The 23,731-nt window shown below is 37.1% G+C and overlaps 3 protein-coding genes across 4 annotated transcripts; 1 reads left to right on the plus strand and 2 right to left on the minus strand.

The window, feature by feature from the left end:
- The first annotated feature begins 626 nt into the window (after positions 1 to 626).
- On the plus strand, positions 627 to 11,508 carry LOC113700389 (phosphoinositide phosphatase SAC7). Its single transcript, XM_027220826.2, has 21 exons — positions 627 to 944; positions 1,731 to 1,895; positions 2,017 to 2,100; positions 2,573 to 2,700; positions 2,794 to 2,885; positions 3,558 to 3,615; positions 3,782 to 3,838; positions 3,927 to 3,960; positions 4,212 to 4,292; positions 5,140 to 5,246; positions 6,035 to 6,121; positions 6,207 to 6,284; positions 6,925 to 6,995; positions 7,082 to 7,180; positions 7,579 to 7,678; positions 8,500 to 8,608; positions 8,797 to 8,869; positions 9,565 to 9,658; positions 10,047 to 10,139; positions 10,307 to 10,373; positions 11,083 to 11,508. The coding sequence occupies exons 2-21, from the start codon at positions 1,748 to 1,750 to the stop codon at positions 11,211 to 11,213; spliced, it is 1,791 nt and encodes a 596-aa protein (XP_027076627.1). The 5' UTR covers positions 627 to 944; positions 1,731 to 1,747; the 3' UTR covers positions 11,214 to 11,508.
- A 154-nt stretch (positions 11,509 to 11,662) lies between these two features.
- On the minus strand, positions 11,663 to 14,627 carry LOC113700390 (dehydrodolichyl diphosphate synthase 6-like). 2 transcript variants are annotated; one of them, XM_027220827.2, is made up of 2 exons: positions 14,428 to 14,627; positions 11,663 to 13,295 (listed from the first exon to the last, which is right to left on the minus strand). In XM_027220827.2, exon 2 carries the CDS (start codon positions 13,264 to 13,266, stop codon positions 11,896 to 11,898), a length of 1,371 nt encoding a protein of 456 aa, XP_027076628.1. In that variant the 5' UTR covers positions 13,267 to 13,295; positions 14,428 to 14,627; the 3' UTR covers positions 11,663 to 11,895. The 2 variants fall into 2 exon arrangements, with proteins under 2 accessions (XP_027076628.1, XP_027076629.1); XM_027220828.2 differs by lacking the exon at positions 14,428 to 14,627 and adding an exon at positions 13,832 to 14,296.
- Positions 14,628 to 18,507: 3,880 nt separating this feature from the next.
- Positions 18,508 to 23,668, minus strand: LOC113702324 (probable serine/threonine-protein kinase PIX13). Its single transcript, XM_027223464.2, has 6 exons — positions 23,201 to 23,668; positions 22,489 to 22,820; positions 21,088 to 21,223; positions 20,841 to 20,983; positions 20,581 to 20,704; positions 18,508 to 19,193 (listed from the first exon to the last, which is right to left on the minus strand). Exons 1-6 carry the CDS (start codon positions 23,283 to 23,285, stop codon positions 18,742 to 18,744), a joined length of 1,272 nt encoding a protein of 423 aa, XP_027079265.1. The 5' UTR covers positions 23,286 to 23,668; the 3' UTR covers positions 18,508 to 18,741.
- Positions 23,669 to 23,731: the final 63 nt, after the last annotated feature.

A 23,731-nucleotide genomic window follows, 5' to 3' on the forward strand; every position in this document is an offset into this window, starting at 1 on the left:
AAGCAAAATAAAGAAGAAAAAGGAAAAAAAGAGTAAAACTTAAGCTAGACAACTGGTAGATATAGCATTTGTAAGTTTTGTTCTTGTTTAAGTAAGGAAAAACTTAGCACCAAAAAACAATCAAAATAAAAAGAGAAAAAAGTAAAACTTAAGCTTAACAACTTGTGTGCGTATGTATGTATATGTATATATATAAACAGAGGTTCAATGATAGTAAAAGAAAAATCTTTTTGAACGATTATAAATCATATATTGACATTTTTATTAGTTTACAATGATGTACAAATCATGTACTATTCTAACACGATCAATTGATATGTTTAGAACGTTAATTGCTCATAAGCAATTATTATAAATGGTTAATAAGCGGAATGAGGAGATTCAAATACAATTAAAAAATAATGTACGAGTTTGGCAATCTCACATTTGAGCAGAATTAATTCGAATGGTGCCCATATTGAAAAAAAAATCTCGGTTTAATTTTTAGACCCTTTTCTCGTAAATGAGGATATTTACGTTTCCAAAATAAAACACACAAAAAAATAAAGGAAAAAAGGAATCCCTCAAAGTGGATAGGCACGACGACAAGTGGTGGCCTACTCAAACAACAGTGATGGATTACTGGCCGGCTGGTCCTTTCAAAACAGCACTGCAATCTAATCATTCATTTTTTATTTTTATTTTGCTATTCTTGCAATATTTACCTTGCTTAGTGCTTCGGGTTCGAGATCCATGGTGGTAGTATTTGGTCCGGTATTCCGTAACAAGAAAGCGTTTTTAGCGTTCAAATTCTTCAACTGCTTCTTTCTTTGTGCTTAAAAACTTCTCCCTCGCTTTCCTCCCTCCTTTCTGACTGTTTCCTAATTCCAAGAGTTTGGATTGGATCTCTTTCTCTCTCTCTCTCTCTCTCTCTCGTTCTTGAGAGGCCTCACTTCTCCACTCAGGTACTCATTTTTTTTCTTTATCTTTTTAATTTTGATCTGCGGATATTAGTCAATTGACGTGATCAATTTGCAATTTGGCTTTTCTCGATGCATTTTGCATCTGGGTTGTTGCTATTTTCTGTTTTTTCTCCATTAAAGTATGCTCTTTGGCTCTTGCCCAACCCGGGATGCCACTGTGTGTACAAAGCGGGCTACTGCCAGTAGTCGGATAAGCTGAATTTTTGCATGGTTAGATTGTTGGCGCCTAAAAGGAAGATGGGTAATTTTAAAGAATAACCCGTTTGTTTTAAGCCTGACTTGTCTACTTGGGCACTGAATTTGATTCCTTAGTTTCGAGCTTGGATGCTTAATTGTTGTGATCAATCTGGTATTTCTTGATCCATTTTCATTTGAGTTCGAGGTATATTTTCATTCTTTCTGGGAAATAATTTGAATGATGTTGGCCTGCCCGGGGAAAGGGGATGCGTATATAGCTTTGAACTTTAAAACATGCTAAAGAATATGCTGACCTTTTGCATGGTATTGTTTAGTTGTTGACGCCTCAAGTATCCTGTTTACTTTAGATGCTAAATGCTTTATATCCATTTGGGATTTTCTCTTGATTTATTTTCAGCTGGGTTTCCACTTTTATTAGGAGTAAATATTTGCCAATGCTGTAGCAGGTAGGCTAAACTTTTGCAATGTATGGTTTGCAGCTTCTTAAGAAAAGTTTCTAATTTAAAGGATCATTATCAGTTATTTAGATACCGAGCAACTGACAGTTTGAATTCTGTATTTATTTTATAGTGATTGAATTCTCAATAATGATGGAGAAGGCAGACCCTGCACAGAAGCTCTACACGAGGTTGCGGCTCTGGGAGTTTCCGGACGAATATGTTATTGAGCCCACTGATGGTTCTTCTGGTTCCTCCTTGTCCATCAGTCGTGTGGATGGATCTATAAAGCTCATTGGTTGGTTAATTCATGCTGCTGTAGTCTGCAAGGATATTCTCTTTCTGTTAAGTTTTAAGTTTTTATATTGTCTAGCAGCTGGAGTTCGGCATCTTAAAAAGTGTTGATTTGTTTCTTCCAGATGACATACCACAGTGCACTTCACTTCGTGTTCCTAAAATACAGACCATTTTTGGTGTAGTCGGGCTGTTAAAGCTTCTCGCAGGCAGGTTTTTCTTATCCAAAACCTAATATTTTGAAGAAATTTCGGATGTGTTTTTATCTTTATGTGATTGTTTATCTAGTATAGCTGCATGGCCATTTATAGTTTTGATAACGAGGCAAATCAGCATTTTTTTTAAACATATGGAACATTGTCTTTAGTTCTTTTGTTTGTTTATGCCTCCCTAGCATAGAAGAGACTATTGGGGACGACCATTTAAACATTGTGTGGGTAGTAGATTAGTTTTGTATGGTTAAATTCTTGTGGAAGTTTGTATATTCAAGATGTTGGATTTAATTGAGCTCACATGTCATCCTGGAGTCAGTGTGTCAGAACTGTTGTTCATATTGTGATATGGAATGTTTGAAGGCTGCTATTGTTTTTAATTTAGTAGTTGATGATCCTGGAGTAGTACAATCATTACTATAGTGCTTGTTATTAATTTTTTTTTGTTGATAACTTTGTGTGCTTTTAGGGTCGTATTTATTGGTTATAACTGAACGTGAATGTGTTGGATCTTACCTGGGGCATCCAATCTTCAAGGTCTCATCAATGAAGGTTTTTCCTTGTGACCATTCTCTCAAAAACTCTCCAGCTGAGCAGGTCTATTCTCAATCTTCTTTTGCCTTATATACTTTGATTTCAGTTAGCGTCCGTTGTTCTTGAGCAAATAGTAATATGTGAAGTATTTGGCAGAAGAAGATGGAAACTGAGTTTTCTGGACTTCTTAGTGTTGCAGAAAAGACTCCTGGTTTGTATTTCTCTTACGATGTCAACATCACGCTCAGGTAATTCTTGTTTTGATTTCTTTGTTTCATTTTGAACCTAGAACTGCAATTGAATGAGATTGTCTAGTGGTTTGTTAATGAAAAAAAAAATATTCAGACATACCATTGTTTTCAAATTTTGAGCAATAAACAGAAATAATCATTTTTCTGCCACATGAAGTCAGAAATCATGTTATGCTTCAGAACTCTTTTGGTTTTTCGTTGATACAGGGAACCTTGCTATACTGTGTGGTGGTCTTCATCAGTCTAGATATGGTTCTTTTTCTAATGTTGTATGCATGTCTCTGGGTAGAAAGTTGAAGCCTAATGATGAGAAAAATCTTCTTCTTTGAAGATTTAAGATGCCAAATTTTTAATGTTCTCATTAAGCTATGCACATGTGTCTTGCTCTAGTGCATTAAATCATTGTTTTTCTAATTTAAAGGTAGAAATGTCTATGAGGAAAGTGTATTGGAGAAAAGCTTTGTTTGAGATCTTTCTTTTGCTGTACTCTTTCTTTCAGTCCTCACATGAGATTTGAAGGCAAGGAGTTGAGTGTCCCATCTAATGGATCTAGTGTGTTTATTCTACAAGTGCCTTTCTAGTCTCTAGGATTTGTACAAGAAATTTCTGTTTATTTTGCAATCTAAAATCATTTTGAATCATGAAGACACTGTTTAATTTGTATTGCAGCGCACAAAGATTACATGATTTAGGTGATGAATCAAAGCTACTCCCTTTATGGAGACAAGTAAGCTAACTTGATTTTAATGTTGCTTCAAAACATTTGCTTAGAAAACAAAGGTTGATGTTATCACTACCAAACCTGAGTTTTGTTTTAGTTGGTTGGGCTGAGTACAAGCATTTATGTCTCTGACATCACCTTACGCATTCATCACAAACATTTTATTCTTCAGGCAGATCCTCGATTTCTTTGGAACAATTATATGTTGGAAGTGCTTATAGATCACAAGGTTAGAAATTTCCTAGACTAGTGATGTCAATTCTTAACTCATTCTCTTAAAGTTTCTTAGACATTTCTGTCTTATGTAACATGTGCAGCTTGATCCTTACTTGCTTCCTCTGGTTCAAGGGAGTATCCTCCTTTGTTAATTTGTAAAATTTGGATTTCTGAGCTTTAAATTTAGTTGATATACTTGAGCTGGTTCGCTCTGAAAAGAGGTTTTATGTATCAATCCATGTTGCCAAAACCTTAACTTCCTTTTTTGTTTATTTGTAAAATGTGGATTTCTGAGCTTTAAATTTAGTTGATATGCTTGAGCTGGTTCGCTATGAAAGAGGTTTTGTATATCAGTCCATGTTGCAAAAACCTTAACTTACCATCAGGTTTCAATCACTTTCAAGCTGCTATTGGAAAGGACATCATTGATGTTACACTGATTGCTCGGAGATGCACCAGGAGAACTGGTATTGAAAATTCTGGCCGTTAACTTTTATTACTCTTTTGTCCTTTTTCTAATTTAGTCTTTGCATAGAAACAAATGTCCGAAGATATTAAAAATTTGAGGAACCGAAAAATGAGAAAAGAGGAGCTAAGTTATGGAAGATACGGTGGGAAGTTTTCATGTACCACTTCCAGTTTGAGTTTCAGATCTGATCATGATGTATATACTTGGAATTGGCTAGAACCCAAATTCTTTGTCTTTCTACCCAGCCTGCTCTTCAATTGGATGTGATTGTTCAATCCTGGAGTATGTGCTCTCAGTTGCATCTGATGCTTGATAAGTGGTATTGTAAAAAATGCTTGGCAGAAAAGTTGCTTGAAAATTGAAAGGTTGTTCTTGTAATTAAAGCTCTGAGAATTTAAAAAATATATATATGGAATAAATCGTAAAAAATAATATATGAAAAGGCATTTGTGTCATTTCAAGCTACATTTTGCTGAAAAGAAATTGGATGAGGTTAGTTCAGTCAATTAAGAAGTTGTCTCTAATTGTTTCTTACAATTACTTCTTTCCAGTTACACTACCCAACGAAAATGATCTCTTATATAGCTTCATTTTGTATCTTACCTGCATTGTCTTCGGTACTGCTTAATTTTGTTGCTCCCACATTATTGACCCTGCGGCTGGATACCATTCAACTTTGTGTTGCTTTGACACTATTGTTGCAACCGAGCATGGATAATGTCAACATATTGAACCACCCATGTACTCAAAAAAGAAAAGAAAGGAAAAGTTTCTTTGTGGTGTGATACTCTTCATTATTCAATTTTCTTGGCTGCCCTCTCAACTAATGCTGATAATGTTTGAAGGTACAAGAATGTGGAGAAGAGGAGCTGATTCTGATGGTTTTGTGGCAAACTTTGTGGAAAGTGAACAGATTGTACAGTTGAATGGCCATACAGCATCTTTTGTTCAGGTTCAAGTCTTCATTTTCTCTCTTCTAATCATTTCTAGTTTTTTTTCACATGCCATTTTTGTTAGTTGAACTGCTTTTGGTTTTATGAACATAGATGACTAAACTTATTAGTGGAAGAGCCAGGAAAATATCAGTGGAAGCACAAATATATATGCATCATTTTTTAGTTCTATGGTATGGAACAATAGTGATATTCACACAGAAAGTGATAACAATTAGCAAAATAAATAATCAGTAAATTTTATGCTTGGATGCTGCTCTATTTTCTTGTGTGATATCTAGCCTTGACGCTGCTGTATCTTCTTGTCTGATATCTAGCCTTGACGCTGCTGTATTTTCTTGTCTGATCTCCATAACCTTGATGGATAAACAGCTAATAAGTCTGATAAGTCTAATATTGCTCCAGCTAGAAACTAATGCTTCCTGTTGTAAGGAAGATGAGGTCCTTTTCAGGATCTGACAAAATCTTGAGTTGCAGACATGCCAGTTCTGCATAAGTCTTTTACTTAACTTTTCAATTAAATTCTTCCATTGATGTTTTTCTTATCAGCTGCTACTGTCACTGGAAACTTTTCCATGTCACAATCATCTTTGTGGTGAGTTTAGCTAATTTAATTGAAGAAATCTGTTCAGAAACCAAATATTTTAAAAAGACTTGTCCTTGAACATGATGGAATGCAAGCTTTTGTAGTATATAGTAGTGATGTCAAATTCTTGATTGAAGATACATTTTAGTAGCATCAGTTTTATCTTAAATATAATTATTCTGATAATGTTTCTGTTTTCAGGTCCGAGGTTCAATTCCATTAATGTGGGACCAGATTGTTGATTTGACATATAAGCCTAAGTTTGAGATTGTGAGGCTTGAGGAAGCTGTAAGTGGCAAAGCTCTGTAATTCTAGATTTGCTTCCAAAACCTGTGCCCTTCATTCTTTTAATGAATCATGTAAAATGCTGCAGCCTCGAGTAGCTGAGCGCCACATTTTGGATCTGAGAAAGAAATATGGAAACGTTCTAGCAGTAGATCTTGTTAATAAGGTACACTTTTGCTTTTATCATCCCAATTCAGATTTATTTCTATGGAATTAGTTGGGACATTTCTGCTGGAAGTTACCTTGAAATGTTTTATAGGGATGCCAGCACCTGTAATTACTTGTACAATTTTGAGATATCATATGCCAAATTATAGCTTTCGATAAGCTGAATGAACGAGAATCAACTGGACATGTTGATAAATGTAGTAATGCTTTTGATTGGTGTCAGAGTACGTGTTTACTCGTTCATAACATCGATATAATTTTGATCTGATGATGGCATGAGTTAATTCAAATCAGGTGGTTGAACATAGATTTTGGTCGTAAGTTTTCTGGAAAGAAGAGATAGATTTACTGGTTCAATTTAGGAAAAATACATTATGACTCTGATGATTGTTTGCAATAAAGCAAAAGAATTGATGCAAAGTTTGTGTGACTTGTCTAAGTAATTTGATAGCTGGGTTGTTCATAATATAGATGAAGTTTTAAGCTGGTGGAGCATTCTGAACCATACTTCTGCCTCCTTTGTCTTCCCCCTTTTTTTTTTGGGAATGATAAGCTTCTTGACGTATGTGCATGCATGAGAATATACATGCAATAATGTCTGAATTCTTTGTTCTTAGCGTTTCTAATATCTTTACCAGCATGGAGGTGAGGGTCGCTTGTGTGAAAAGTTTGCCAATGCAATGCAGCATGTTGTTAGTGATGATGTGAGGTATAATCATTTCCACATAAGGCTATTTGTCAATTGAATGTTAAGTGAACTATAATTTTTGTTTTAATATCTTCTGAGTGTTGCAGATACCTGCACTTCGATTTTCACCAAATATGCGGGCATGTTCACTTCGAGCGCCTCTCTATCTTATATGATCAAATTGAAAATTTCCTCATAAAGAATCGGTATGGATTAAAAGTTCATCTGCTGGATTCAATATTTAGTCTTGTTAGACTGATTGATCATCATTGATATCACATACTAATATTGCTTCTTAACATAATTTTGTTCATAGAGTTTATCGTTTCTTCTTGTTGGCCTTTCCTATTGAATGGCAAAATATTAGGACTATAATATAGCATTTGTGAGTTAAAATGTGGAAGGAAATATCTATTGAAAATTATGTAAAATCTGGAGTGGCCCAATTTGCTTTAATTGGTGGGGTTGACAATTTCAGGCATTGAGGATCATTTTGGGGGTGTCACTTAATATTGATACTTTTCAATCCATTGTCCATCATCCAGCGTTTGTAGTGCCTTACGCTTTTTCAATCAGATTCATACTTATGCTTTTGAGATTGTAGGTACTTTTTGTTAAATGAAAAAGGTGAGAAAGTTGAGGTGCAACTTGGAGTTGTGAGGACCAATTGCATTGATTGCTTAGACCGCACAAATGTTACCCAGGTACATTTCTCCTCCTATAATGGTGATGTTCGTTAATGTTTAAAGGTAATTTGCTGCCCCTCCTGTTCCTGTACTTTATTTATGGTTGTTCAACTCTCCGAAAAAGTAATGAGCCAATCACCCTCATTTTGAATACTTGTGTCCTTTGTTTGTGTAGGAGCAGGTTGGATGAATTTTGATACCTCTTCTTAATTTATATCTATAGCAACATGTTAGAATGGGTTGTTTTGTGTCATATTTGCTATATAGTTGATGTGGAAAAACCAATTTAAGTGGTATGATCACCCTCTACCTCCTTGAGGTTGATGTGAGCATATGCATGTTAATGTTGAGGTTAATGTTGCATAGATGATTTTGTAGAGACATCTTACTTGAGTTTCAGTTTTGGTGAATTTTATAAAAGCAACTCCCTCTCTTAAAAATTGAATGCGTGTTCTTTACTTTTTCCAGTTAAGCTGTTGTCTCCTAGAGGTGCATCTGTTTGATCTTTTTAAGCAGAAATACTTAAAAAGCATTAAATAATTGGGAGATATGTTTGTGTGGAATGACTTGAGAAAATTCTACTATGCGGGAATTTGGCTTTCAGAAAAGTGTAATTTAAGGATTCTGATACTTTAAGGAACTGACCACTATCTGATCAAGTAAAATCGGGTAGTAGATTTCAGACTAAGTAATAGACTCTGAGTACTTCTGTGGAATAATTTGAACGAGGACAATTCTGCCCATGCTTTGATTAAAGCCAGGGTTTAAGATTAAGTTAATTTTCTTTGCCACTTTTTTCTAGTTATACTAATTTCTTCTCATGATGGTTTTGGTTACAGAGCATGCTTGGTCGAAAAATGTTGGAATTTCAACTTAGAAGACTTGGTATTTTTGATGCTGAAGAAACTATCAGCACACATCCAAACTTTGATGAAAGTTTCAAAATTTGTGCGTATCTCATTGTAGTCTGTTACAATGAACCTCTGCTGACTTGGTTCTACTGAGTCTTTTGTTATGCTTGATGTGTACTTGTTAACTTTGGTTTTTATGATTCTCTTTACGACTCTGGCTTGTTTTAAACCTTATTTTTTCTGTCCTTTCCTTACTTATGCCTTTGTTGTCCTTATTTCTTCCAGTGTGGGCTAACCATGGTGATGACATAAGCATCCAGTATTCTGGTACTCCAGCTCTAAAAGGAGATTTTGTCAGGTACCCTTTTATGATCTTCCTTGATTGCATTTTCTGCATCCCATAGAAGATATTAGTCAAGGGCAATGTCCCAAGATACATATGTTTGAGCTTCTAGTCAAGTGTTTTAAGTTGATATCCTTTTGGGAGCATAGAGACTCTTGTATATAGAAATGGTTCAATTATGTAGGTGAACCCTTTTGTGTACGCCAAGGTAGCCAGCAAAGAAACAAATCATCAGTAAACACTATCATGGCACCGGAATTTTGTACTAAGAATTCTGTTTTTTTTTTTTTTTTTTTTTGGAAGCATCAGTTGTACTTCCTTTTTCTTTCACTTGTTATCTGGAGAAGAGAGGACCAAAAAGCTGGAGAATAATAAAGGAAAAATGAATTACATATCCAAATACTTGTGTTACTATAAGACTATTGAGTATGTGTTTCATTAGAAGAGAAGAAGGGACTGGAGAAAACAAACAAAAGACAGCAGTCTAGCTTACCTTGTTCTGGTGAGATTTGATACACAAGGCACTTTTCTGTGGGCTTCGCGGAAAGGAGTCTAGTTGCTGCCTCCATGGTGTTATTTCAACAGAGTTTTCCTTGTGGAAATAAATGTTTTGTGGGAAAAGCCAAAATGAATTTCTTTTCTGCCTCATTAGCGTGATGAACTTGCAATGTTCAAATATTCATCAAATTTGTCTTCTGGTCACTTTGTAGATACGGTCAGCGCACAATCCAAGGAATCCTGAAAGATGGCTGGAATGCTCTTATGCGCTATTACTTGAACAACTTTTGTGACGGTACAAAACAGGTTTGTACACTTCAGCACATATGCCTAAGACGACATTATGATACATAAATCAGTTCCATTAAATTTTATGTTCTTTCTAACATGACACATTGAGATTTTTGCTTATTGTGTAAGAGGTGAAGAGTCAAGCCTCTTTTTGTATATGAATGTTTCACTGGCATCATTGATGTTGAATATTGGAAATCTTGATTGTTAGTGAAGCTGCGGATCTGTTTTCTTTTCTGTCTTTGGATATAGCAGATATAGCTTTTTGAATGAATTGCAGTTTCTTTCTTTGTAAACTTAAGAGAAAAATTTGGGTTGGCGTGCAGTAAGATTCTCATTGTTCCACTGTTTTGGTAATAGTTTTTTCCTTACCGTCTTCTTCCTCTTTTGCGTGCTTTTGAAGGATGCAATTGATCTGCTACAAGGACATTTCATTGTTTCTGTCTCTCGAGATATGACTCCCACATCTCAAAAGGGAGGAATTGAGGCTATAGCGGTGAGCATGAATTCCTTGCATTTTCTGATTTGTTCTGGATGCTACATTTTAATACTAATTTAACACTTTAACACAATTCTATTTCTCTCCTCTGGTTTTACTAAAAGAACGCTAAGCAAATTTTTGTACCAAAAGATCATCATTAACCTTTCTTTCTTGTTTTGCAGTCCTTCCCATTAGCGTTATCTGTGATAATGACTGGATTCTTTTTTGCACTCATGTCACTAAGGCGAGGTGAGTTCACATATATATCAACAAATTTCTTTTCTTCTTATTCACAGCAATTATGTTGTGTTTTTTTTCCTCCCAATTGTTTTCATGAGTTTTTCCCTTTCCAGCTTTAGCCCTCACGCTCAAACGCATAATATGCCTTTGGATCTAGAATTTTTAGAGAAAAAGCATATGTAAATTAATATTAAAATTGACTGGACAATCACTTGTAATTATCCTTATGAATGAAAGAAGTCAGTCTTTACACTTGAAATTCGTTTTGAAGCATTATTCAAACAAAAAGGACCTTGCCAGATAGACAGACGAGTCATGGCTATTCGACTGTAATTCTAAGAGGAACTGTTGACCTTTGAAAAGGAATTCTTTTGAAGGCATTCAAGACAAATCCTTTTCTGCAATGCAATATACAGTGCTTCCCTAGGGATATAGACCCATAAAGAGAATGTCTTATTTGCTCATTTTCATCTCGACGGAGCGTTTAAGATTGGTAACCCCTGTTGATTGAGCAGCAGCATTTTACCATCAGTCAGTTGTAGACAATGCTCTGCATCGCATCTAGTAAGATGTTGTTGTGAAACCTAGCAAGATGCTTTTGTCCCATTTTAGTCATAGACAATTCTGCGTCGTACTTATTTTTCAACTCTCAATAGCTTTTTCTCTATACTAAATCTTTGCACATAATTGCTTTTTTTGTTTTCCCCTCTCGGAACAGTTCGAAGTGATTTCTGGCAATTGTTATTCTCAATTTTGTGGGCGGGTGGAAGTTTGGCAATAGCAGCTTTTGTGAAGGCAAATGGTCGAGTTTTCTGTAACCGACCTCGTCTGCACCAACCTCGACGTTGATTCTGGATCGAGGGAGGACACCGAGCATTTTGATGTTTATCAGTGAATTTACAGCATAAGATCTTCTTCATATGTATGCTCAGACTAATTCTTTGCATTTATATGGTTTCGCACATCGCGTTTTTGGTTACACGAGTCTTTCTGTTGCGCAAACTGACGCACCATTGGCGCCTTCAACTGCCAAAATTCATTTGCTCAGAGCCATTTTTGGTTAGACAAATTGCTCTGTAAATCGAGTACTTTTTGTCCAGTTATATCAATTGGGTAAACTAAATCAAATTTTCAATTTGTTGAATCTTTGAAAGGATGGCATCCTCTCAAGTCACAGGTGCCGCTAAGGTCCTCCTACTTCTTCAGGTGGATTCCGAGAAAGATGAGCTGACAATTTTTACTTTTTTTTTTCTTTTAAATACCAAGATGCGACCGTCGAGAAAGACAAGAAAAAGAAATCTCAGAAAGAAGGATGCAACCTTCAACTACCAACCCTGCAGTTTTGAGGGATTAGGTTGTAGTAGTCATTCGTTATTATTGCTGCAAGTATCTGGGGTGGATAATTGAAATGACAAGAATCAATAATTTCCAGATCGAATTCGGAGTAGCATTCTTGTCCCATCATTACCTGTGAATTTGTATGAACTCCGGACGAAAAGCAGAAGATGCAGCTTAGGTTGCTTGAAGCTTTTCAAAATTGCTTCTTTCTCTTCTCAAAAAGTGGATGAGCTCTCTGGAAATTCAGTATAGCCCAGACAAGGTGCTCCAAACCAACCTCGGGCCAAAGAGCCTTTGGTGAATACAACAGGCCATTCCATGTCTGCCAGAGAAGGAAATTGCTAAGCCGAGTTTCCCCTGAAGATCTTACCAGAATATCCACATCAGGTGCCACTCCCATGTACATGTTCCTCTCAATATCTGATAGCTTTATATTTGGTTGAACCTCCTTCATTTCTTTGACAAAACCCTTCTGCTCTTCTTCACTCTTCTCCTCCAGCTTTCCATTGCTCAACTCCTGTTTTTCTTCACTTGCATTCTCCAGCTTTTCCCCGTTGGGGAAATCCCCCTGCTTTTCTTTGCCCAATTCCTCGTGCTTTTCTTCTTCGCTCGGTTCCTTGCTCTTTTCTACACTTTTATCCTCCTGCATTTCGCCATTTGCCTCCCCTTGCTCCTTTTCTTCAGGTTTCTCCTCCTCCTTTCCATTCATTATCTCGCTTATCTTCCCAAATGGAGCTCCACTTAGCTTTTTTTTCGCTATCTCGTTTACCTTCCCAAATGGAGTTCCACTTAGCTTTTCTTTTGCTATCTCGTTTATCTTCCCAAATGGAGCTCCACTTGGTTTCAGTGCTTGCAATTCATTGCCCAGCTGTTCAGAAGATTCTTGAGCAGCATGCACCATCTCATGCAATTCCTCGCTTATCTTACCAAATGGAGCTCCACTTGGTTTTAGTGCTTGCAATTCATCGCTTATCTTCCCAAATGGAGCCTCACTTGGTTTTAGTGCTTGCAATTCATCGCACAGCTGTTCACAAGATTCTTGAGCAGCATGCACTATCTCATCAGTCGAAGTATAAGCAACGCAGATGAGGAGAATGCTCCTGCTGTTCTTCGCTGTGGCTTTCATTGCCTGTTCAGCTGCATGCCTGACATTATCATCCAGAAGTTTCAAGTCCCCTATAAAGTACACCCTCACCCCATATTCTTCCACTATAGTCCTTTCCTTGAGCATCCCTTCAATCTTCTCCAGCATCAAATCCATCAAACACTTGACCTCATGAGGCTTTCTTTTGAAATTATCAATGCTGAATGCATAAATGGAGATGTACTTGATCTGCAACTCATAGCAATACTTGATCAAGGACATGAGGGAGAGAAATCCAGCTCTATGTCCCATTCCTTCTCCCAACTTCCATTTCCTAGCATACCTTCTGTTTCCATCCAAAATGAAGGCAACATGGTTGGGGATTGGACCAGCAGACAGAACATCAAACAGAAATCTTCTCATGTGGCTAATTGAGCTGCCACATAACCTCCCAACAAGGCTGTGCTTTTGAGGCTCCATTTCCTGCCTAAAGCTAAGCCACAAGATTGCTGCAAGGTGAAGTGGAAGTTAAGCACATTTACACCGACAGGGCAGAAATGGAAAAAGGCAACGCCGACATAAAAGAGGAACATTATTGTTTTTCAAATTCATCACTGATTAATCACAGAACTTGCATGCAAATAAACTGAAAAGTCCAGATGAGAATAAATAACTCATCCTATACATCACAAGATAAGACTAGTAAACTCTAGAAATACACACACCTTGCAAGAACACTGTTAAGACTCGTTGTAAAGCGGCAGAAACTAAAGGTCCGATTCTGAACTGGAATATTCTTGAGATACAAAAACAAATGAAAGCCCCAAAGGAAGTGAACAGAACACTCCCGAAAGTGGGATTTACCGTTTTCCCCTGCAAATTCTTGCAACTACAGCCCACTTCATATTAAGATTAGATTTGTGTGTATCAAATTATTAGACTTTGTTTACCTTCCAAAGAGAGATTAAATCATTAAACTAGCACTAAAGCACGAATTTAGAATCGTAGGTAGAACTGTAGAAGCGAGAGCAGCCTAGACATTAACCTGTATGCAGAATCCCCGGTAAAAGAAGTCGTATACCAGTTCAGAGCTTGCACCAACATATAATCAAATACACTGGCAACTACAGTGACGGGACTTCCAACAACCAGATCTACGCTGATTTGTTACCATCTTTTGGTTTCAGAACTAAAAATAATTTTCATGTTGCCATCAATCACTGTTCTTGGTTAAGTGCCTTACTTTCAAAAGCTAACAGCTGTTCTTAATTCGTTCTGTTTGTTTTCCACTTCATTGGCACCTAAGACATAAGAACGACAAAAAAATGGAATAAAACTAAACCAACTCTTAGTTAGTTCAAAAGCTCTTGTTTTCTTTCATTCACATCCAAGCCAGGACACGGAAAACACATGCAGATCAAAGTCAAGCCCAGGAAACAGAAGAACAACAAAGTCAACAAATGAAACTTCATCACATTCACTGAAAGAGCTCGAAAACAACGAAGAGTACATCCGAGTTCCCTTGATGGATGAAATGGAAGTATCAAAAACCCTTTATATTCCAACAAGAATATAACCAATTACTTCAAAATGTAGTAAAAGAAACCAGATGAAAACGTGAAAATAATTATAACTTCTCACCTAGAAGACAAGAAGCAGAGTGGAGTGAGCAGCAGAAACTATAAGCTATGGGAACTGGTAAGGAATATGGTACTACAATATATTGTTGTTAATGGCTTGTCTTAAAAAGTCTTGAAACGCACCAGCGTTTGGAAACTTAATGGCCTGGGCTTGGGTAGTACCGGGAATATCTACTTATAGGCCAAGCACAAGCAGTACGTACCACAATGGTTTATATGTTGAACGAAAAATCAATCCGAATTTATGGTTCAAAGACTGGGCCGAGTCATCATCAGGGCGCTCCGAGATTGTTTCTAGAGATTTTCTTTAATAAATTTTTTTTTTACTATTTTTGTTTAGCATTTTTTAAAATAATTATTTACAATTTTTAAAATAATAAATGCTGTAAAATATGCATGTCGTTGAAACATAACTGATATGTCGAGATTGATTTGAAATGAGACAGATCTAAGAGCTCAAGGTTATTGAGAATCACACAGATTTTGTGTGTTTCAGAATTTTCTTCATGCAATCCCATGTCTGTTGAATTCTTCCTTAATTTGTTTGTTGTATAAAGCGTTCGATAGCGTAGAAATAATGCAATGGTCCCGTGTTCTCATTTCTCACTTCATAAAAAAGGGAAGAACACCCCAAAAGTGACGCTTCCTTTCTATCTGGCTTTTTGTGGATGTAGATTTTTGTGATCCATAATTCAAGCTTACCTCTGAGTTTGCGCAGTAGAATTTATGATGATAAAGCTAGCTTTTCTTTTCCCTTCCCTGCCAAAACCAAAAGGTAGAAATTATTAGTAGAATCTTGAAGTAGTAAAAAATAAAACAAATAAATAAAAGAGTGATTCGTCTTTTGACTCTCTGGAGATACTTTTTGGGGCAGAAACTTTTTGGTGTCTACATTTATTTTTTTTTAATCTGAGTGCTCAAATGATTGTCAGATTGGTGGGACTGGAAAGCATTCAAGTAAATCTACTGTAACCTGACACGTGATTTTTGTGCCCTATGAATTGTATGTACGTACCCTTTTGCTTGCGTTATTGCCATGTGTGACCGGAGCAGTTAGGTTAGGTGGTGTAGAATAATACTAGGCTAGGCCGGGTTTCGTTACTAGAAACTGCATAATGATGATCGGATGATTAATTTCTTTAGAAGTGGTCAGTCAATCTTGAGGATACTTTTCCACTAGAAAAAGAAAAATGGTTCGGAAATGTCCTTTAAGATGTTGGGATTTCTTTCTAATTGTTTTGGCCTCTCAATTTTCTCATGATTTTTATCTATCCCCTTTGGGGATGGGAGGTCGCTTGGAAAAAAAAAAATATATATATATATATATAGGACCTTCCCCTTGTTTTTTTCCTTTTTTTTTCTGTGACTTTAGATTTTTTTTGTTTATTCCAAGATAAAAACCTAGGATTTTCTAGATGCTGGTTTTTGTTTCTTCTTTCATGTTTTCATTATTTTCAGATGGTAGTATTATGTGTTGTTGCGAGATCATGACCTCTATAAATTTGGTGAATTTGCGCCGCCCATGCATGCTCTGATACGGACGAATGAAGAATCTTGTATGGTTTTAAAATTTCTTCGTGTACCAATAAAATATAACTTATCTATTCCCCAATTTGATCAACCCTGGCGGTCACTAATACCCCTCCAAGAAACATCACACCAAGTTTTTCTTTTAAACTAAAAATATTAAAATTGAAATTAATATATTTGTCCAAAATTTTTTTATTGTTTAGCACATAAATTGGATTTATCTACAAGAGTTGGATGCCAGACACCGCACCAGTCGATGTCAAGACCACGTTGGCAGGATTGCGGTCATACGGCATTGTCTCGTGGCATCAATTTCCAGTGGAAACCAACAAGCAGTAGGGCAGACAACCAACCTCCCCCACCACCTCTCCCTCCCCCTGCCGGAAGTTGCAATAGCATAAACTAAAAAAAAATTATTTATTTTTCCTCTCTCCTCCTCTCCTCCCCTTCCCCCTCCCCCACCACCTCTCTCTCTCTGCCGCCGGAAGTTGCAACAGCAGAAACAGAACAAAAAAAAAAATTTCTCTCTCCCCCTTTCTCTCCATCTCCTCCCTCTCTCCCTTGTATAGGCTAAATTAAGAATAGAATAGATGTTGCCGTTTGATAAAAAAAAAAAAAAAATACCAGTAGGGCATATACTTTAACACAAAACAACCAGTAAAGCATATATTTTACCTTCTTCACAGGGATTTTCTGAAAATTTCACCGGTGAGTGCACATGCATCCATTTGATCCGATGATAGTTCAATTCTCTTTCTCGTGACATAAGATAGAAGTAGATGCAGAATAAAAATTATTATATATACACACTCTTTAGTACAGTGGACAAAAGCTTTAATTGCAAAGGACAAAGACGTGACCAGAAGCACTCCTCTTTTCAAGTTCAATCTTTTTTTATTTTATGCCTGCGAGTGAATAGGATCATAAATAATTGTGGGACGTCCATTTAAAGGTTCCGCTGTATTCAAAGATGAGTGTGCGGATTTATGCGATCTCGTGCTCTTTCAAAAGGCGAGCCTGGATCTGCATGGGGTCTTGTCTGTGTCTTGACTTTTGTGCTGGGCGGACAATCTAACCATGATGAGAGGAGGAACCCCTGAACGTGGGGAATAAAAAAACCCCCTATCAATGGGGGCACGTAGCACTCTTTAACACGACACAGTGCTTGCTTACATTTATTATGAATTCTCTAGCAAATTCTTATATAAAAGGGTAAACACTTTTTGTCTGTGCTGTTGGGTAGCAGCAAAAGGTTAATAATGATTTCAAAATAAGTACTGGATGGAACAAGATCGGTAAACCTAATGGTGCATCAATTATGAGATGAATTTCTTTTATTCAACGGCAACAATAATCTGCCCTACTCCTCGACTGCTCCTATCCTATACTGGGGGAGCTGAATCGGGTTCACTGCACCTATAGAAGAACTTTTCTTTTTTGTTGCCCTTTTTGGGTTGGTGGGGGGACATTTCGTGGTAATTTCTGAATTGTATCACAGTTTGTACTTTGTACTGGCTGATCGAATCAACGCAGGAATCCAGATCGATGCATGCCCGATTGGTGGATCAATCATAAATGTTTTTGACCTCACGTCCAATTCATATCCGAGACATTGCTAAATCACAACAACCACCCTCCTCGTGAATCATATGTTGCTGGGGTCACCTAAGGAGAATGATATTAGCACTAGAAAAAAAAAAAAAAAACTCTAGCACTTCATACCCTTTTTTATGCTTCTAATAAAGAAAGGATGGAACGGAACGTTAGCGGTCTTTTATTAAGTGCCAATGACATATCCCATAACAACCAGAGCTTAGCTCAGCGGCCACTAGGAGGGACTTGGACTGTAGGTAGCAAAAAAAATCTAAGAATAGTATCATAGCACTTTCTCTTGATCTAGTTGAGTCTGTTCCGTATATCCACTAGTTCCTAATATACAATTTTCCTTAAACTCCTCCTCCCCATAGAATAGATTATACGATGTATTTTTGCTGGAAAAAAAAAAAAAAAAGACATATCCCATAGCAACTGCGCCTCACGTGTTTATCGTGGTTGGTTGGGAATTGGGATGCGTGAACCGAAACCCCAAAATTCAATTCCGCAAACGCAATGCTAAGACCACACTCTAGTCTCGTGCGATCAAGCCATTGACTTCAATCGTTCATTTACTGTCAGGAAACATGTGCACGCTAGCCAGTTCAATGGAATTGGCCCCCTGATTTTGCACCCCACCAATCCGTGACTAACACTTGTTTTCTAGTCAGGACAACACCAAGAAATAATCTTGTGACAGACTGCCAGACCCATTTATCGTGGTTTGTTTTTTACCCGTTGTTCTTACCTTAATGATGATGGTATTGGCAGTTTTTGTGCTTTCGTCTTCTCCTGGGAAGAAGTTGGGCAACCAGAACACAGGAATTGGTTTGTACGTTTTGATGACGGTCTAAATTTTTTTATTTTATTTTTGGGTCATTCAAAGAACATATATTATTATTATTATTATTATTAATCTAATCTCATTAAAGTACAATATTTGCCACATCTACATAGCTACTTGCAATTAACCTGGCATTCTATCACACGATACAGAAAAAATCATGGTTTCTTTTTCTCACATTACAACACATTCTCTACTATAAAAACAAAAGATGAAGGAATAAACCAAAATTGGCAAAAAGAATTGACTACATGGCAGAAAAAAAATTGACAAAAGTTGTGAGTGATCAAAATTTGCTGCTACACATTTCAGGTAAGAACAGACAAATTGACACCTTGCACTGTAGTGTCAACTTCCAGCTCCAAACCCAGGCCCATGGTGGCTTGGATGATAGGGAGATCGCCGATGACTGGAAAGAAGGTCGCGATGAGAAAATGAAGAGTGCGAGGAATTAGAACGGACAGACCCACTTTTGGATTCTTTGGGCTTCTCTTTGATAGCCTCAATCTGTTCCAGTATTTCTATCACTTCTTTCATGGATGGCCTCTTTTTGGGCTCTGCTTCTAGGCATCTTAGAGCAAGTTGAGCAGCCTGCAAAGCTGCTTTCGAAGAATACTGCCCTTCAATCCTAGCATCCATAATGGTCTTCAGCTTTCGTTTATGAGAAATCAGCGGCTTTGCATAATCCACCAAATTATGCTGCCCGCTAGGCCTTCTAGTATCTAGTGCTCTTAGGCCTGTCAGCATTTCAAGCAGCACAACCCCAAACCCATACACATCACTCTTCACGTATAAATGACCTGGTGTTTTAGGAAACGAGGTCAGAATTTAACAAGACAAGTTTGTCACAAAAAAACATCATCATTGAGATCAGTTGAAGCAGCAGTGAGAAAGGCTCCTAACGCTATGAAGGCTCCCGCGAGTTATGTTACGCAGCCAGTAATGCTAGATTAAAGAGATGCGAGTTGCTCATACATGTTGGTACCAACCTATCATTCGCACATCACAGTTACTCGTCCTGAAACCCCAAATTTGCTGCTTTGGCAAAGTACATATATTCTAAATGACTTTCAAGTGCAAGGAAAACCATCCAAAAGTAACTTCCAATGCCCTCATTCTCAAGCAATGACAAAAGCCAAACTAAGGCTCTCATGGCTAAAATTGCACCAGCTGGGGCAGGATTCCCTTCTAAAGATTCCTCCACTAAAGTTACAAGACTATTTGTCCTACCTAGAACGTTTGCTACAAGAGAGCCATCTCCAGCATCAAATTATGCTAATAACAGTATAGCATTTCCCACAATCCACTCCTATATGCCCGCTTGCACTAGCGCCGTCAAAATGCACCTCTTTCCATTGTCAGACACCTCAACATTGGCCACTTCCCCAAATCAGCCACCAATTGCAATGTACTTTCATCAGGAAGAAAAACCACTATGACCAAAAAATTACCAGAATTGCCCATCACAAAACCCTCAATTAGCTTGCATAAAATCTATCCACAACCACCACATCAATAGCAACTATACGCATCCTTCCATTATTTCACCAGTCATTTCATTGTGTGTGTGTGTGTGTTTGAGAGAGAGAGAGAGAGGGAGAGAGAGAGAGTCATATTAATATTGCATATCAAGATGAGAAGAAAGGTTTTGGTGCACTTTTTGGGTTACTTCTAATCCAGTAGAGATGAGGTACTGGCAGTATAATGTTCGTGGACATTATACATAATCCAGGTGGTTGAAGGTTTGCATAAGGGTAAGGTTTGGTGGGTATTCAACTTCAGCATATGTAGGTCAAGTTTTAGTCTAGTCAACATGGATTTTATTATCCCTAGCAACCACAAGGATTTTACTATCCCTAGCAACCACAAGGATTTTACTTTTCTACATCTAAGCAATTATAGGTAAACGGTTTCATTCCCTTCCCTTGATTATGGTGCCAAAATAATGCTAATTGAAACTTAATATGAGACCCAAGTAAGATTCCCTTCTTTGTTTAGTGCACAAAGCAAAATGCACAAATTAGCTTAATTATTCTACCCTTTCCTGTATATTCTCTTATCCAGCTCCCAATCAGTAGCCACCTTAATAAACTCCTGCTTCAATACGCAACTTGCAACCACGAGTATCTATAATCACTGCTTCCATAGATTTCAAAAACATCTTTTTCACTTGAAACAAATGCCTACCTGTTGCAATGTATTCAGGAGCAGCATAACCATATGTGCCCATAACTCGTGTTGTCACATGGCTCATTCCACCTGAAGGCCCCAGTTTTGCTAAGCCAAAATCAGCTAATTTTGCATTATAATTCTGCAAGCAACAAAGCAAATCTAAATCTGTAACATAGAAAAAGTTTCCTTTACCCTAACTCCACAATTATGACAGGGAAGAAATTTTCATAAGCAAATTACGCTATAACACAAAGGCATGAGTTGCAGAAACTTACCCCGTCAAGCAATATATTAGAAGCCTTAAAGTCCCTATAAATGACTTGCTTTTCCGAAGAATGCAGAAAAGCAAGGCCACGTGCTGCTCCTATGGCAATTTTCAACCGTGTATCCCAAGAGAGTGGTTCGACAGCTGAGCTTCCTGCATAACAAAAGTAAGCCAGGGATCAAAACTATGTATCAGAAAATATTTCACACACCCCCTCCCAACTCCTTCAAGGGTTTTAGTTCAGAATGAGTTCTTACTCCTAAAAAGATGGTTTTCCAGGCTTCCCCTCTGCATAAATTCATACACAAGCAGCAGTTCTTTATCTTCCCAACAGTATCCTAACAGCTTAACTAAGTTGGGATGTGAAAGTCTTCCCAAGAAGTTAACTTCTGACTGCACTTTCAAACAAAGAGACCTATAATTAGCCACAAAGGAAATGTTTAACTAGTGATAACATTAAATACAAAAACCAGTAAAACAAATAGTACTACAATTTACGGGAAAGATTGAAGTGTACAACAATAAAAGTCCACTTGTCATCATTTCAAATTGAATAATCAAGAGTAAACTTGTAAGTTGATTCCCCAAAAGTGAGGTTCATCAGTATCCAAAAAGTATGCACCCCCAGTGACAACACAAAAGCATAAAAAAAAGATCATGTAACCAAGTCCAGAATTTAGCTAATGATCTACAAGCTATCAGATGAGAAAAGGATGCATAGAAGACATATGTAGGAAACATCAATCTTTCCAAGGAATACATCAAACGGACCTGGTAACAATCTATATATAGCTCCACTAAGAATTCTTAATGCTGCCCAAAAATAAGATTCTAGAAGATCAGAATCTTAATAAAAGCATTTGGCCCGTTAACAGAGAAAACTCACAGCAAATCAACAAAATAGGTCAAAGTAACAAAGACTCAGGTATTTGTTGCAGGAAGATGTCACAAACTAAAAGCAATTGAAATGTAAACAGTTAGACTCTGCCAAGGGACAAAGATCAGATCATTACAAGTGTTGTAGATGTATAGTGTTAGATTATTGCTTGTAAAAACATCTAGACATTTGATAAAAATAGACTTCACCATATATATGCTCAGGCACTCATTAAAATTCCCATAACCAATTCCAAAAATTAAATGTATCTGTAACAGGGCAAGTTAGTTTTTAATATTTCAGGGGCCATTCAGGTGACCAATAGTATAAAGGGGTCAAATTGTCAAGAAATTAACTTCATACTTCACAAACAAAACCACTGGACCATTTAATTTAGATCATACTGAATCCAATTTCCATAGAAGCAGTTTCCCTAGCCTAAATACCAGCTAAATAAACTATTTCTCAGCCCCTTAAAACCACAAAAAAATTCCATGATTTGATTTGGGTTAGTATTTCGGGAGGAAGCTACTTTGGCATTGCCTAGTCTAGACACATATTGTCAAACATATAGCCTACGACCATATTATCAATTTGGTGTACTAATTCATTCCCAAAATGCCGATCTTTTGACTGCAACCACCACATGAATGACATTTCAGAAGAATATTTGTTTCTTAAATAATCTATTCAACCACATCTACTATGGGAATCTGAAAACGGTAATTGACAACAATGCTAAGCCACTAAAACAGTAAACAGACAATTTAAGGTGTAGTACCTGCCATTCTTCAAAGCCTTGCATACTCTCAGGATTTAGTTTCTTAATAGCAACAATCATCCCACTACCAAATTTAGCAGGTGCAAGAGTCTTTTCATCAACCCATCCCTTAAATACAGTCCCAAAACCTCCCACTCCCAACACTGTATCGGACCGGAAATTCCTTGTGGCACTCTTCAAATCAGCAAAACTATACATCTTCAAATTTGGAGTGGGCAATATTTCACCTGGCGACAAAGGTTCCTCGCTTATTGCTGCCGAAAATCGGCTTTGGCCAGCACTGCTGCTTGTGGCAGAAAGACCACCACCATTGCTGTAATAATTTGATGTTCCTATAATCACAGATCAAAAGTCAACTCCAAGTATCCTTACTCCCACCTATTATGCAAATAACTACATTACCACAAAAGGGGTAACAAAATCCGGCTCTGGACAAATTTGATATGCCAATTACAGCATTATGTTCGAATAAAATCGAAACTTTAACATAACCCCGTGGATGATCTTGCAAGAATAATAAATTTCAACCAAAAAGATCACAAATTTACAAGAACATGCACTAGAACAGTGTCAAAGCACTTGATTTCAACTTTCGAAAATGACCTAAAAAGTTAATAAAGGGGGAAAAATCAAGAAACACGTGAAAACAATAAAAGCCCAGAAAAAGCAAAGACCATAAATGTAAGAATTTGGGGTCATTTCAGAAAATTACCAACACTAGAAGGCTTGGTTAAGTTGCTGGAGTTGATAGTGCTAGGGCTTGTACTAACTGATTTTGATCCAAAGCAGTTTCCCATTAATCGCAACCCCCAGATTATGCTTCTCAGATCTTCCTCTGTAGCTTTAGCAGTAGCATAACTAAGAATCTCCACCAACCAAAAATGCAGAATAAAATTAATTAAAAAAATAAGTGGCCAGGAAACAAGAAGGCAAAAAACAAGAAAAGAGAAATGGGGTTTGGCTTGTTCTTTACTGACAGAAATTCCAGGTTTGTTTATTAATGACTTTCTAGGTTGGACTTTGGACGCCTTCAACAGTTAGTTATTTTCTAGGGAGTGATGATGTTGTTTCTCTCTGATTTTTCTTTTTTGTGTGGATGGCAACAATATGTATATATATACGGGTACAAAACACTTTTTTCTTTGCGCCATTTTTTGGTACTGTATTCGTTTTATCTTCTTGATAGCCGCTAATTCTTGCAGTGATAGAATTTTTGCAGTCAACGGAGCCGTGTTAATGTTTT

The sequence above is a fragment of the Coffea arabica genome, chromosome 7e (assembly GCF_036785885.1).
Source record: "Coffea arabica cultivar ET-39 chromosome 7e, Coffea Arabica ET-39 HiFi, whole genome shotgun sequence".
Taxonomy (NCBI): domain Eukaryota; kingdom Viridiplantae; phylum Streptophyta; class Magnoliopsida; order Gentianales; family Rubiaceae; genus Coffea; species Coffea arabica.

Coding starts and splice junctions, on each gene's coding strand:
- LOC113700389 (XM_027220826.2), top strand. CDS start 1,748: ATGATGGAGAAGGCAGACCCTGCACAGAAGCTCTACACGAGGTTGCGG. Junction 2,886..3,557: donor GATGTCAACATCACGCTCAG/GTAATTCTTGTT, acceptor TTTGTATTGCAG/CGCACAAAGATTACATGATT. Junction 4,293..5,139: donor GAGATGCACCAGGAGAACTG/GTATTGAAAATT, acceptor TAATGTTTGAAG/GTACAAGAATGTGGAGAAGA.
- LOC113700390 (XM_027220827.2), bottom strand. CDS start 13,266: ATGGAGCCTCAAAAGCACAGCCTTGTTGGGAGGTTATGTGGCAGCTCA.
- LOC113702324 (XM_027223464.2), bottom strand. CDS start 23,285: ATGGGAAACTGCTTTGGATCAAAATCAGTTAGTACAAGCCCTAGCACT. Junction 20,984..21,087: donor GGAAAACCATCTTTTTAGGA/GTAAGAACTCAT, acceptor TTTGTTATGCAG/GAAGCTCAGCTGTCGAACCA. Junction 20,705..20,840: donor CTAATATATTGCTTGACGGG/GTAAGTTTCTGC, acceptor TGTTGCTTGCAG/AATTATAATGCAAAATTAGC.